Raw genomic sequence first — 14855 nt, forward strand, 5'->3', positions numbered from 1 at the left:
TCATGTGCGCGTTCGTGTGTGTTGGAGGAGGGGCTCTGTAAGGAAGTGGCAGATTTTCTCCGGTTGTGTATTTTCTAATTCTAGCGCACTCGAGCTGGAGGGTTAATGAAAATGTCGTTAAAAAACTAAAATGACAAAAACAAATAACATGATCTCTTTCTTCAGGTGGACTATGACGTACATCATTTTGAGTATCTTATTTTTTTTTGCCAGTCATTACTCCCAGAGGAATACAATATCTTGAAAATAGAAAAAAACGGAACATAAAGATTTAAAGAATTGTTCCTCTTTTTGTTATCATTATCGTGCATACTAGTCATTGTCCATGAGGTCTTATAGAAGATTGAAGGAAAACAAAACATTTGCAATGTTAAAAAGAAAAAAAGAAAAAACTTCTCACATAGCTATCTCTAGCTTTTTTACTTCTCTGCAACTTCTTAAACTCATCAGTTGTCAATGGTGTTCATCAGACTGAAGGATGCCAGTAAACACCATGGTGTAGTCAACTTCATCATTTTTTAAATTGTTGATCTGTTTTGTATTTCTGCCCTGGCGTCTTCAGTTCCTGCTTCCTTTTGGTTTTCTCCCTAGATTTGGATATGAAAAATCCTCCCGTTTTTAAACGTTGTTTTGTTTAAGATATTTTTGTCAGGACTGTACATTGTTCATTTAATGTTGAAGGCTTCCTTTGCGAAAAATAATCAATACACTCTCCTACACCCGCGATGTTCTCTATTTTCGCTGCAGTTATTGTCCTTACTGTATAAAAGGGGCATATTTCCAAGAAGCTGGTGGCTGTGTGAAATATTATTCCCTTACTCATGTCCACAGTGATCAGCATTATTTTATTTTTTGTAGGCACACCATTCAGGCCAGCCACTCGAGACTAACCTAGGAAAGGGGGGGTTTGACCTTAGAGGGCTTGGAGGGTTAATATTGAAGGCTTCCTTTAAGCCTTTCAGTGCTTGTTCCTTTGTAATTTTCCTCCATGCTACTGGAACATCAGCTGGCTTGGCATTGTATTCTTGGGCAAAACTGTCATTGTATTTAACCAGGACATACTTCCAGTAGTCAGATGCCTCCCTGGTGTAGTCTGGAGGAATGAGCCAGTCTGGGTAGATTGTTCTGTACTCCTTGTAAGGATGCCACTCTCCATTAGTGTCTGCGCAACTGAATGGAAGTTCACTGTGAACATTAGTTGTGCACAGTGTTACCACCAGCTTCTCAGTGTCTACAATAATGTATCTACCGAGACCTTGTGGCCGATGAACAGCTGCAAAATGTTTCTCATGTTGTTTGCCTGCAGCTTCACAAGGAACTTTACAAAATGGACATTGTTGTCCACAACCAAACACCCGCTTGAAAAGCTCATCCTGGGGTTTGGTTGGAAGTTTGTTCACAGTCTCAGTGATGTCTTCAGATTTTGAGAACTCCTCCTGCAGCTGTTTATTCATTTCACTCAATGATTTCATGAGGCTCTCTTTAAATGGATGGCATGTGCTTTGGATTTTAAACAGGGCGGTTTTTTCATTCTCTTCTGAAAGCGAGATATCTGTGATCAAAAATGTGCGCATGTTTTTGATGAGCTCTGTGATGCTTTCAGTTTTATCTGGGAGCAGGACACCATCCTCTCCTTTTGAAGCCCTTTCTGTTGCATCCGTAATTTTTTTTACTATGACTTGCAGATTCTGACTTTTCAGTTCAAACAAAGTGTTGTCCTCTGACATTTCTTCCAAGATTTGCTGAAATATAAAATCCTTTACATACATTTCATAGTTACCAATGAACTTGACAAACCTCTGAAAGTCTTCCTTTTGCAGCAACTCTTTCTGAATGTTGTACTGGAAAAAGTTTCGGCAACTGTACTCTGCTGAATGGCAGCCTGCCAAAACGTTATCCATAATGTTAGTTCCCAGATGTCTACTGATGTACTCTTCCACAGCAGGTTTGATACAAAGTCTGACTAAAGCATTTGCTTTGCGTTGGCAATCATCTCTCTTTTTGTATAGATCGATAAAATCCAACAAGTACTGAGGCTTGTTCTTCTCCAGCTGCATTTTGGGATCCCTTGCTGACAAGACATTTCTGTGCATTTGAAGGAACTCTCTTGAGGCAATGCCACAAATGTGAAGCTTCAGGTCAATCTCAAACTTCAGCTGGAAACTCTTGCCTTTTAGGGAATCATCTACTTTTTCCAACAGATCCCTTGCAAAGGAGTCATGGTAGTCTGCCTTGGTTTTTGCAATACCACATACAAATAGTGTGCAAGACTCAATGGCAGTGTCTGCATAACTCTGCAACGCTTTGTATTGGCAGAATGCCAAACTTGTCAAAATTGTTTTAAGTTCAATTTTGACCTTAAAAGGCTTCGTTCCAATGTCCTTTAGGTCTTTCATTTTCTGTAATTCCTCATTCACCTTACGATTTGAGAAATGTTTCCTCAACTGTTCAAGGACTTTTTCAGATATGTTTAGTTCTTTCAGTCCAGACACATTTGCTGTGACTTTTGTCCACATCTGTTGAAAGTCACGTTTCAACTGTTCATCAGAAAGTGTGCGGTGTTCGGGATCACTCAAGAGTTTCGTTACCTCTTCTTCTATCATTTCTCTGTGTTTGCTTTGAATGTTCTGAGCCTCTTTTGAACTTTTTTTCCCCTCAAGAGCACAATCCAATGCGTTGTTTACTGAATGTTGGAATTCCTCTTTAAGCTTTCTGATAGAGATTCTAAAGTCACTTTTGTATTTCTCTATCAGACTCACACGTATGTCTTTCCTTTTGTAGTATTCATCAAGTTTCTTGTCCATTTCTTTTTGACCGCCTTCTATTTTGGCTAACAACTTTGATTTTTGTGAGGCAACCATTGTCGTCAAAGTGTTCAAATCTGTTTTGTTGTCAGAATTTAAGATCTGTAACTTTGCCCCATCCTGCCAACAGATCAAGTCTTTTTTGAACTCCCATTCCCATTGATTGAACTTCTTGCAAAGATCGTTATAAGCATGAGCCACAAGAGTGTTTCTGAAACTGAAGATGAAGTTCTCATATTTGACTGCTTTCCAGAGACTTCTTACCATTTCTAGAAACTCTGGAATCCGTGAAACATCATCGGTTTTGTCTTTTTTCACTGTCTCCAAGAGGTTTTTCTTGAAATCTGCTACAGCTTCACTGTAACCTGTGTTCACTGATGCCATAGGAGGAGTCCCATGCCAGAGTCCGGGGATGTTCCAGGTGTTTTCTTTTATGTCATAGTTCAACACATCTGCAAATCTCTTTATAGAGGGCTTATTTTCCATTTTTGCAGCAATTTGAGTCATTTCATTGAGTTGGTCCAAGAGAATTTGTCTCTCTGTCAAGGTCCTTGCATGAGCAGAGACTCCAGCAACATTCTGGTGCACAAAATGACAAATTGGCCTTTTGCCAATTTCCTTCATTCTCAGGAATGCATGGATTGCAATTTGCAGGATATCTTTCATTTCTGTGTAGTTCTCTGATGCAACATTGATAATGGTCACATCACTTAAACCAATGACAAAGGTTGCCAGCTGGTTGTCATGCTCATAACTGTCTTCTAGTTGTGCCAACTGAGGAGACTTGAGGCCCTCTGTGTCAATGAGAACTATGAAGTCACAGTTCAGCTGTTGTTGCATATCCTTATCTACTCTGAGGAAGAGCATATAAGCTCCTCTTGTGCATCTGCCACTGCTGACTGCAAACTGCACACCGAACATGGTGTTGAGGAGTGTTGACTTCCCGGTACTCTGAACACCCAACACGGTCAGTACCAACAGTCTGCTCTTCTCTCCAACCTTCCTGTGTAGCTCCATTAGTACATCTGTCACCCATTTCTCTGGGATGTTGCAAGCATCTCCATCCAAGAGCTCTAAAGGATATCCATCCAACAGCAGTTCAGCTGCCAAACCAGGGAGACGACGTACTTCATCAGCAGAGTTTTGTGACTTCAATGAAAACTCATATATCAGTCCCATCTCTCTCATGTAATGCTCTAACCCTAAAGAGCTTTCCAGCAACTCCTGATCCAGCTTTACAATCGCTTTCACATCTTTGTTCTCTTTGTTGCTTTGTTCTGTCCATTGATGGCGGAGTGAAGATAGTTGATCCCGGGAATGTGCATCCAGTTTGAGTTTCATCCACTTAAGGAAGAAATCTCTGCTCTTGCTGTCATTTTTAGGTAACTGATTAATGAAAGTCTTCATATCATCTGATAGTTGCAGTTTGCCAAGCTTCTCCTTGATTTGTTGTTTTTCTTCCAGTAGCTGAGACTTATATTCTTCCGGTTCTAAGTTACCATGTGTTTTCAACCTACATTCCTCTTTCTCCAACAGCGATAACCTTTTCCAGTCAGCGCCTTGCAGAGGAAGCTGTTTTCTCTTGTAGTCTGGTATCTTCTGTACCTCAATTCCTTTGACAATCTTTTCTGATGCTTTATTTTGTTCATCACTTGTGCATTCATCCACAGACAGACCAAAATCAACAGCTTTGTCAACCATATTTTCAATGTCCATTGTGGGTTTTCCAACTGTTATCTTGTTAATGGCTGCAGAAAGTTTATCTGAAAACTCCACATTATTTACTCTTGGGTCTTTCACTTTCACACTGCTGTTTGGCAAATCTAATTCTTTCACTGTTTTCCTGACAGATTCCATGTCCTCTTTAGCACTTCCATCTTTGCGGTTGACAACCAAGAACAGTTTGGATTTCACATCTTGAAGAGAAGTTAGAATCTCATGCTCCTCTTTTTCAATTTTGTCCAGGAATACAAAGGTAGCAGTTGACACATGAAACAGAAAAGTGAACTGAGCAAGTGACTCAGAAATGTTTCCTCTCAGATTGGCAAATGCAATTGGCTCTGGGAATACATCAGGATAATCTCTGCCTCTAGGAAGGTACCAGCACACCTCAGCCAAGCCATTGGCAATGTGTCTTTTAATTGCTCCTCCTTTCATGTCTCTGTGTATGAAGATATTGTGATTCTGCTGGCTAAGGCTGAGAACTTGATTCAACATCTGGGACTTGGACAGAGTACAGTTGTTGAGCCTCACAAAGGAATAGAATGGTATCTCTGCTTGGACAATGTTGTTTTCAACAAAGCCTTTTGATTCAGACACATTTTGTGGACGCCACTCTTTGACAATGTCCCTCAGAGCCCACAGCATCAGGGTACTCTGACTGTTATTGACATGGGGCATCAGCAGTGGGACAGAAAACTGGCACATTGACATCTTGAGGGCCATTTCCTGTTGCAAAAAGCTGTCAGCACAAAGGAAGAGTGCTGTTATGAGGTCAAGAGGGTTAATCCTATCGTCTGCAGATTCATCTGAAGTGTAAAGGTCAAGATCAAAGGGATCTCTGCTTTCTTCATTATCATCACTGTTTGATACTTGTGTACAGCCCCTGCATTCTGCATTGAGTTTAAATAGTTTTCTGAGAAAGCACCAAGGTATTTTCTGTACTGATGAGGCAGGTTCTTCATTTATGCTGTTTTTGTTGATCTCCAATAGAGACTGAAGAGTGAGCTTGTTGGGATAAAATGTCTCCAGTCCCAGTTTGGAGAGAAAGGTCAAAAGAACTGTTAAAGAGAAAGAGATGGTCATATTTAGATATTTGGTAGCCCTTAATGGATTGTTTCTGGATGTTTCCTCGAGGTCTGACATGCTGAAGGCATTTCCTTTCTTATTTAAAGTGGACCTATCATGCTATATTTGAACAATATATTGTAGGGCCATACCTATATAAAGTATATAAATATAGTTTTTTTTTCAAAATACCAAACAGATCCTGCATTTTAGCCATGCCTCATTTCGCTCTATTTGCTCTTTCCAGCCCTGTTTTTGCAGGGGCTGATTCTGTGAGCTGCAGCTGACCACGCCCCCCTGCGGGAGAGGGGAGCATGCTTTGAGATCAGCTGCTGGGCTGTCAGAAGAGGGGGAGAAAAAGAGATCTCCGTCCTCCGTGTTTTATTCTTATATGATTATACAGGGGTGCACACAACTTTCTCAGTGAGGTACTCAGATGAGTACCTGGAGTCAATGTTTGGTACTCCAACTTCTGGCTCCCCTCAAAGTTCCCATGAAGCCCTCTGTATCGCGAATGTCAACATGGGGTGGTAGTGGAGTACAGAGCTTCGCGAATGTCAACGGGGGGGGGGGGGTGGTAGTGGAGTACAGAGCTTCGTGACCACAGAGCGTGTGAACGTTGTGATCAGCTGTTTTAGCGCAGTGCTGCTGTACAGACCGACGTTAACAGCAGCCCTGTCTGTGCACACGGAGACCATGTGATCTAACCGCCTTCTGGAAAAGCTTCACAGGTACACAAATGCACTTTGTGACACAAGTGACAGTACGCATTTCAGATTGTTGCCGTGCATGAGTACCTGCGTACCAGTTATGTGCACGCCTGATTGTATAGAGTCATTATTCATTTGTTTTACAGCTCAATAAATAACAAAGAAGACCTTTGACCGGCACTTTTCTAATTTTGTCCAGAAGATTTCAACTTTAACGGACATGTTGACCGGCGAAAAAAAATCTAACTGAAACTCTGCCGCACGGTCCCCTCGTTCCTTGGAAGAGGCGGAGAGGTGGGTGTTTGTCATCTGCTTTTGTGGCAGACTACAGCGCCACTTACAGGCCTGGCATATGTACTACAGCGTCTCCAGCGCTTTTGAGCGGCAATGGCCGGCCGTGGCCCAACCCCACATTCCCCTGATAGGTGGAGAGTTGGCCATATAGGCGGAGCTCCTCGTTCCTGACGTCAGAGACATTTCAAATCTGTATCAGTCTGTATCAGATCCGTTTTTAGAGATTTGGGTATGGAGGAAAAGAGAGAGGGTTCTGTTTTCTGACACTTGGTGAGTTCCCTGGAACACCGGGGACACATATTCATGTATAAAAGACGTACAAATGTGCATTTTGCATGATAGGTCCCCTTTAAGATAAAGCCACATTTTTTGTATTATTTTAAATGTGTGGATTATTGTACATCCATGTTTGCAAGCTTGCAGAATTGCTTATTTTGTTGGATTACACAGTTTTGGCACATCTCCAAGATCTGTGAATCATTTGAATCTCTGTGATTTTATATTTTCACAGTTCTAAGAGATCAAAGATGTATTTAGTTATTTGTGTGGTAATTTTTACACTTTATATAAATCTTAATATATCCTTTAACAATTTAATTTGTATGTATATATATACACAGTACATCAGTACAAATCAAAGTTGAGTGAATGGGGGAGTTTACCTGCATGTTCTTCACCTGTGTTTGTAGACATGGTCTGACTTTTCCTTCAACTCCCCTGTGCTTTGAAACCTAAAAGGTAAAAAAAAAAAGAAAGCTTATTTTTTCATTTTGAGTACTTTTATTTTCAAAGACGTAACACATTGTGTTATTGCTTATTTATTGCAGATCAGTTGCAGACAATCAAAACAAAACATCTCACATAAAGTATTCTTTGTCATCCATTGCCATTATTTTCAGTGCAAATCATCAGACCAACTCTAGGTAAGTTATTCCAATATGTTGTATTTGGAACAGTTACAAAGAACAAACTACTGTTTGAATGAAGCAAAACCAATATCCTTTTTTGAAACCGTTGCGCCAGTTTGCTTATAGAAATATTATAATGTGATCAAAGAGGTGTGTCCTACTGTCTAGTGTAGCAATACAATTCTGATTTAGTCCAAATTAAGCATATCAATTAAAAAGTGTTTGTAGTAGCTTTACGGTAAACACTGATGATATAACATTTAGCATTATTACTTTTAATAAAGTACAACAAGTAAGTACTTCTTTACAACACTGATAATGTCTTAGTGCGTCGGCGGCAAAGGTCGCGTTAACCGAATATTTTCCGTCTATGACGGATTTATTTTAACCATGGGCGTCGCAGCCATTATATGAGGGTGGGACAAGTCCCCCCCACTTTTTCAAATGATTAGTTTAGACCCCCCCACTTTTACTATGCGGAAAGTCCGTGAATCAGTCTATCCACTCGCCGCACTTTGTAGAGCGCTGTGTCAGTGCTTCACTATCAAATGAAATCCATTCCACTTGCTTATTGAGAGAATGCCCAAATCAATGAAACTCCGTACCATGTTTTCACTGCTACTTTGTACCAAGGCAGATTCTCACATAGCGCGCGCATGTTCAAGGAGTGTTGTCATAGTTGGACAGCTCAGATCTGTTGTATGAAGCGATGCCGGTAGCGGAGGTAAGGCACACACACCAAATGTTCAGGAAATGGTTAATACAGCGAAAATCAAAGCTGACGATCTCTTGGTTTGATATGTTTTCTCCCCCGGACAACATGGACATAAGAACATTTTTTTCAAATAAGAGGAAAGTAAGTCATCAGCTGGTAGCAGTTAATCAGTTAACAGTGATGGCAGCGTCTCACTTGTCTTTATGTCATGATAGAGAGATACAAATACTGAATAGTTTAGATGAGAAAAGGCATCGAAATGCCAGGTTACTAGTATTTATCATGTAAACAGGGAACATGAATAACCCGATCTCTCTGTGCTAATGAGATGAGATAATACTCATAAACGGCTTACTGATGTCCATGTAGAGACGCAGTCAGTGTGTTTTACTGGAGCCTCAGTTCGATAAGAGATTCTTTTCTGAGTTCTTTAACTTAGGTACTCTCTCTCAAAATGGTAATGTGCATTATGTTTTAATTATACTTCTTATCATTCAGAAGCTTTTTGTGTGTGTTTATGTTTTACTGAGTGCTTATAGGCTATTTCCATCCCAGTATTCAGTTAACTATTTATTTTCTGTGCACATTACATAGACTAGCTAATATACTACCTACTGCTTGGGACTTTGAGTCTTCAAAATGTCCAATGTCACAGACTGGGACTTACTTTAGAGTCAGTTGTATTTACATTCAGTATGACTTGTTATGATTCAATGTGAAAGAGTATACTGCTCAATAAATAATTATCACTTCACCACCTCTCTTGACATCTAGGCACTTGAGAGTGAGTCAGAGGCAGAATACAGGGACAGTGGAGAGAGGTCCATTGCTGAGGTGAGTGATGAAAGGGAAATGACAGTTGAGAGTAAATTGTGATGTGGACTCTCATCCCAGGATTTTAAGGAAATCAGTGGGGATATTGAACAGGAAACATTTCAGTCAAGGGGCATCATATGACCAATATAGACAGAAGAGCAACATTTATTTGAACATTTAAGTCAATGATACCATTCCTAGGTGAACTTGACATCCGTATGGAGTCAGATCAGTCTCAATATTAATAAATGCTCACAGAAGGATTCACAAATGTATTTTGCGATTTATATATAAATGACTCTCCACAACAATATCTCTCAATGCACTCACACATATTTATTGTTGTATATAAATGTACAAAAAATGGGCATTTAAACTGCTTTTTATTAATTCAAAGACAGCTCTGAATTCATAATCAAATATGTTTCCTTTCTTTACTACTGGATGAAATTACAAAATGTACCCATCATTTTCCTCATGCTAGTATAGCCACATAAAAGTATCAAACCACCTGTTAAAATGCACCAGAATACAGGAAATCTATATTTTTTTTCGCCCCCCACACCCCCCGTTAAAAATGTCCCCCCCACATTCAGGATGCTTCCTACGCCCATGATTTTAACAATGAAGGAAAAATCTAAAAGCAGTCCGTCATTTTGACAGATTAGAACAAACTCAGAACAGCGCCAAAGCGTCCCCGCAGTGAGTTTCCGGTGTTATGCATGCCTGCAAAAAGGTAATGATATCGTCTTCATACCTAACTTTGCCGTACAAATCATTGAAATGTCTGAGTTTTTACTTCGCGTTTTTAGGTGCAGTGGGCATAACACGTCATATAACACCGGCGCTAACAGTTCACGAGCGTGCCCCCACCCCCCAGTTAGAGTTGTGTACAGACCGACGGGTAATAATGGATTTTGATGAAAATGTTACGATCCCGACTGTCAAAATGACGGGCAGCGAAAAAGTCTAGCGCCACCTCTGGTCGGCGGTCAAAGTTTTGTTGGTCAAAGATCTAAGAACCACAAATGTGCATGTGCTCCATTGACTGGCAGCGGAGCTCCCTGGTCAAAAACGACAGTCAGAAAGCACAATTTGGTTTCCTGTGTGCACAAAGTGTAAGCAGAGTTCAACAGTTCACCAAGTTCAAAGTTGCAATAGTTTCGAGGTGGTTCTTTAAATATTATTAAAGCCAATTAAATAATTAACTTAAAACAAAAAAACTTAAAGGGGCAGATGTCAGTGAAGTTTATCACGGTCATTAAGAAAGATGCTGCCGTGATTTGGAGTCATTGGGCCACATAACGAGCAAATAAAAAAAAGAAAGGATTTTCAATACAGAAACGACTTAATGTTTTAATCAATAACCATACAAAAAAAACCATAACACATAAAAACATGTGTCCTACTTGTACAGTGTTGTTATACAGTTCTGCATCAATACTGGGCCATGAGGTCAAACCATATGGAAGCTTTTGAAAAAATCCACAACTTTCCAATAAAAGAAATGTTGATATATTATAATAATGTAAAGAAATTGAAGATTGGTCCAATAAACAGATGTTTGTCCCACTTATTGCTGCATTAAATTGAAGTCATATAACATTAAAGATATTGAAAATAACTAAACGTTTACCAAAATCTTACCATTAGAAATGTGTAATTTTCAAGATGGCATCCAAAATTGCCGAAAACTAACTCCTTCATAATTTATTCTAGACAAGTCATTTTTTTGATGGCCTAGAAATCTATTGGACTCGTCCAATTTGCGATAATATGATTACATAATTTTTAAATCCAATATTTTGGTTTGCCAGTTCCTTATAATGACATTACACCCTTTTATTACTCATCCCAGTCAAGCAATTTTGGTGATCTAAGAATCCAATTAGCATAGTTAAATAACAAAATGTATTCCAAGTAGAATTACATATTGAAGCAATGGGTTATAAGCATATTGATGTTAAAAGTGGTGGTAATTGAACAATACAATTGGACATTTCAGTTGTATTGGTCATAGCTGGCATGAACCGATTGTCCTCCAATTGCTCCTGTAAATTGCGAGGTGGGGCCTCTGTGGATCAGACATGCCACAGATGCCCGATTGGGTTGAGATCTGGTGAATTTGGAGGCCAAGTCAACACCTTGAACTCGTTGTTGTGTTACTCAAACCGTTCCTGAACCACTTTTACAGTGTGGCAGGATGCATTATCCTGCTGAAAGAGGCCACTGCCATTAGGGAATACCGTCTCCATGAAGGCGTATACTTGGTCTGCAACAATTTTTAGGTAGCTTGTATGTGTCAGAGTGACATCCACATGAATGGCAGCCAGGACCCAAGGTTTCCCAGCAGAATATTGCCCAGACCTTCACAATACCTCCGCCAGCTCGCCTTCTTCCCATAGTACATCCAGGTGCCATGTCTTCCCCAGGTAAGCGACCCACACGCACCCGGCCATCCATGTGTTCTCAAAGAAAACATGATTAATCTAACCAGGCCATCTTCTTCCATTGCTCCGTGGTCCAGTTCTGATGCTCTTGTTCCCCTGACGGATTGCGGCTACCCAATATGCAAAAAAATACGATGCTCTGTGTGTTCTGACAGTTTTCTATCAGAACCAGCATTAACTGTTTCAGCAATTGGAGTTAAAGTAGCTCTTCTGTTGGATCGGATCACACTGGCCAGTCTTCACTCCCCATGTGCATCGAGGAGCCTTGGCCGCCCTTGACCCTGTCGCTTGTTCACCGGTTTTCCTTCCTTGGACCTCTTTTGGTAGGTACTGACCACTGCAGAGTGGGAACAACCATCAAGAGGTGCAGATTTGGAGACGCTCTGACCGAGTTGTCTAGGTGTTCACTTGCTGCCTAACATATCCCGCCCACTGACAGGTGCCATTCTAACGAGATAATCAATGTTTTTCACTTGTCCACCTGTCAGTGGTCATAATGTTAGGGCTGATCTGTGTATATGCCACATTTTAGAGGGGTTTCCACGTGATACGCTGCAGAAACCAGTTCTGGCCAGTCCTTAGCCCTGACCTTGTCATCGAGCATACCTTGATGCGAACCTTGAAGAGTAGTGGAGGCTTGACTCATGAAGTGGAATGACTGAATAATTGTGTGCGTTTGGGACCATGTCCACACCCATCACGTACAACAACGCTATGCAGGAATTCAATAATCTCACATAGACGACCAGGCTAGCAACACAGAGAATCAACAGAAGCGAGGATGAAACGAGATCACTCTGACCTGGATACATCAAGGAAAAACGTTCTACTTGCACGCCTTTCTCTCCAGACCAATCTCTGAGAAACATTGTTTCTGGTGAAGTTTCCAAAGAGGATGTGAATGTGCATGAGTTTGAGACTGTTGGGATTGTTGAAAATTCAAAAGGAAAGATCGGGCAAAAGCAAATTTGCCAATGACCAATGGTTTGTAATTATGTCGAAGACCAGACGCCTAAAATATGTAATGAGCCCAGCCAATTCCCTGCAGCCCTGTTTGAAGCCAAATAAATATTTCGTAAGGCCGACTAGCCCAAACTAGCACAGGCAGTCACTGAATTTTCAAAAGTGTCCTGGATTCTATCCTACATTCTGAACATTATGTCCTTGATGGTGGCTCCCTGTTTCATAGTTTGCCATGGAAAAGGGGTGACAGTTATGGTACCATTGCATGGTCCTATGCAGTGCTTGAATTGGGCCGGTACTCACCGGTACGCAGTACCGGCACTTCTGATTTGTACCCATGTGGTACCGGTACTCAGTAAGAAGTGCCGGTACTCAGTAAGATGCCGGTACTCAGCCGCCGGCATGACGCATGACAACAAATATGCCCAGCGTAGATGCACCTAGATGCGTCATGCGTCATGAGAGGCCGCCGGTTGTTGCCGGACAAGGAGCCGACTGCTAATACAGAAATGCTGTGCCTGTGTTAGAAATGTTGTCTGATGGGGAGCGTTCTCTGGTCGAGCCTCCTGCTCCAAGTTCTGTAGCACTAGCTCCCACAGAGCCTTCTCTCCCGTCTCTCATTGATTCCCTCTCCTTTCCTGCTGAAAGATGGTGAGTGTACTCAGGGACGAGGAGTCATTTAACCAGCCGCCAGTAGGAGTCAGGCTTTACTTTCTTTTATATCCATAAAGAAAAAGTAAATCTGTTTACAGTTCTGTTTCATATGGATGTTGAGAGGTATCCATATATCTCTTCATTTTGCTCTCAAAGTGCACCAGATTGATGCATTTAACTTCAATATTTAAAAAAAACCTTCCCGGGGGAGCATGCCCCCGGACCCCCATAGAGGGTGTCAGGTCCACTCCCCACTTATAAATGTAGCACTTTACCACTGCACCCCCTCTAATCTCAGATGCACCCTGAGTCATTTTGTTTAAGTACAGTGAGCCTTTCTAAAATATACAGTAAAGAGACAAACTGGCACCTTTTTTATTCCAATTCAAGCACTGGTCCTATGCTGACTTCACCATACACCATTATGGTAAAGCAACTGTATTCCCTGATGGTTATAGTGAAGGTCCTTCCATCAAAGACAATACACATTAGCAACGTGGGCAAAACACCCACCCGATCATGGGCTTCAATCCAAAACCTTTGTTTGTGGGAAGAAAGGATGATTTACTCTCCAGATCCTGTCAGAGGACTAGAAATTAATCTTGTGACTGAGGAACTGCAGAAGAAGGGCTGCACTGTAATCAATGCATCAGGTTGCAATCAAGGTGTCACAACATCAGCCCACAACATTGGTTGGGGGAGGCACATACTTCTTCTGCTGTACTATGCTGAGACGACCAATAGAGGCCTCCATTTTCGTTCAGACAAGTCCAAAGTCCCTAAGGTGTATGACATCAACGAGATAACTGGATATGATACAACTTCCTGGATTTATAGTGTTGGCAAAAAATCAGCATTCCAGAAACTTGCGAATGGTGAATCGACCATCCAGACCTGTGCAAATGCGTTTCTGCTCCAAAATCAAGCAAAACATGCCTTGGGAGCAGAGCGATGGCGATTAGGTTTGGTGGCAAGAATATCGATTAACTTGCCCTTTTGCTCTACAATTTTTTTTTCAAGAGTTTTTTTTCTGCCAATTCATTTGTTACCCCAGAACATCTCCCTCCTACACAGTCATTGACTAAATATCATTGCCTGTCTGTTACCAGATCAAAGAGTGGATCAAAATTGGAGGACAATCGGTTCATGCCAGCTATGACCAATAAAACTGAAATGTCCAATTGTATTGTTAAATTTGGGGGTATCTACAGATAAATATGTGTAAAATAGCCAACAGTCTTTATTGAACCATTAGAATAGCGAGTAATGAATATGCTTTATACGGATCTGCAGATAAATGTTTAGTCTTCTCAAGCACCCACTATCAAATATATTGCTAAATTGTTTGTGGGACTTGATAATCACTAAAACTAAAGACACGATTAACCTCTGAATTGTAGTGTAGAGTAGAAGTACAAAGTGGCATCTAGATGAAATAAGTAAAGTCGTTGGGTACAGTGCTTGAGTAAATGTACTTTATACCACCGCTGCCTATCACCTTTTTCTGCAATGTCAAGCAAGTTTATCACAAGAGGTTTATCCTTTAAATAAACGTGTGTGTTTAAGGTTGTGGTTTACCATTATGGTTTCGCTTAAATATTTATCGAAATCAATAATTTCTTAACATCATGTTAATCTGAAGATGATGGATGGCTACTGCCATATTTGCCTCTGAACCGTGCAAATTCAAGGCTTATCAATTAACAACAGGAGGGGTCACAGACATAAGACCAGCTATTAAATAAAGCTCTTCT

The 14855-nt window shown here is 40.8% G+C and overlaps 1 protein-coding gene across 2 annotated transcripts in view; it reads right to left on the bottom strand.

The window, feature by feature from the left end:
• Nucleotides 1-364: 364 nt before the first annotated feature.
• The window catches only part of LOC117496984 (up-regulator of cell proliferation-like), a 144507-nt gene continuing 130016 nt past the window's right edge, over nt 365-14855 (bottom strand). Inside the window, exons 4-5 of one of the 2 annotated variants that reach the window (XM_034148867.1) lie at nt 7273-7326; nt 365-5584 (exon numbers count right to left, since the gene is read on the bottom strand). In XM_034148867.1, coding sequence (XP_034004758.1) covers nt 846-5584; nt 7273-7288 — 4755 coding nt within the window. In that variant the 5' untranslated portion in view covers nt 7289-7326 and the 3' untranslated portion in view covers nt 365-845. Of the gene's footprint in view, nt 5585-7257; nt 7327-14855 lie in introns of both variants that reach the window. The other variant, XM_034148866.1, reaches the window with a different exon arrangement.

This window comes from Trematomus bernacchii, unplaced genomic scaffold (assembly GCF_902827165.1).
Source record: "Trematomus bernacchii unplaced genomic scaffold, fTreBer1.1, whole genome shotgun sequence".
NCBI lineage: Eukaryota > Metazoa > Chordata > Actinopteri > Perciformes > Nototheniidae > Trematomus > Trematomus bernacchii.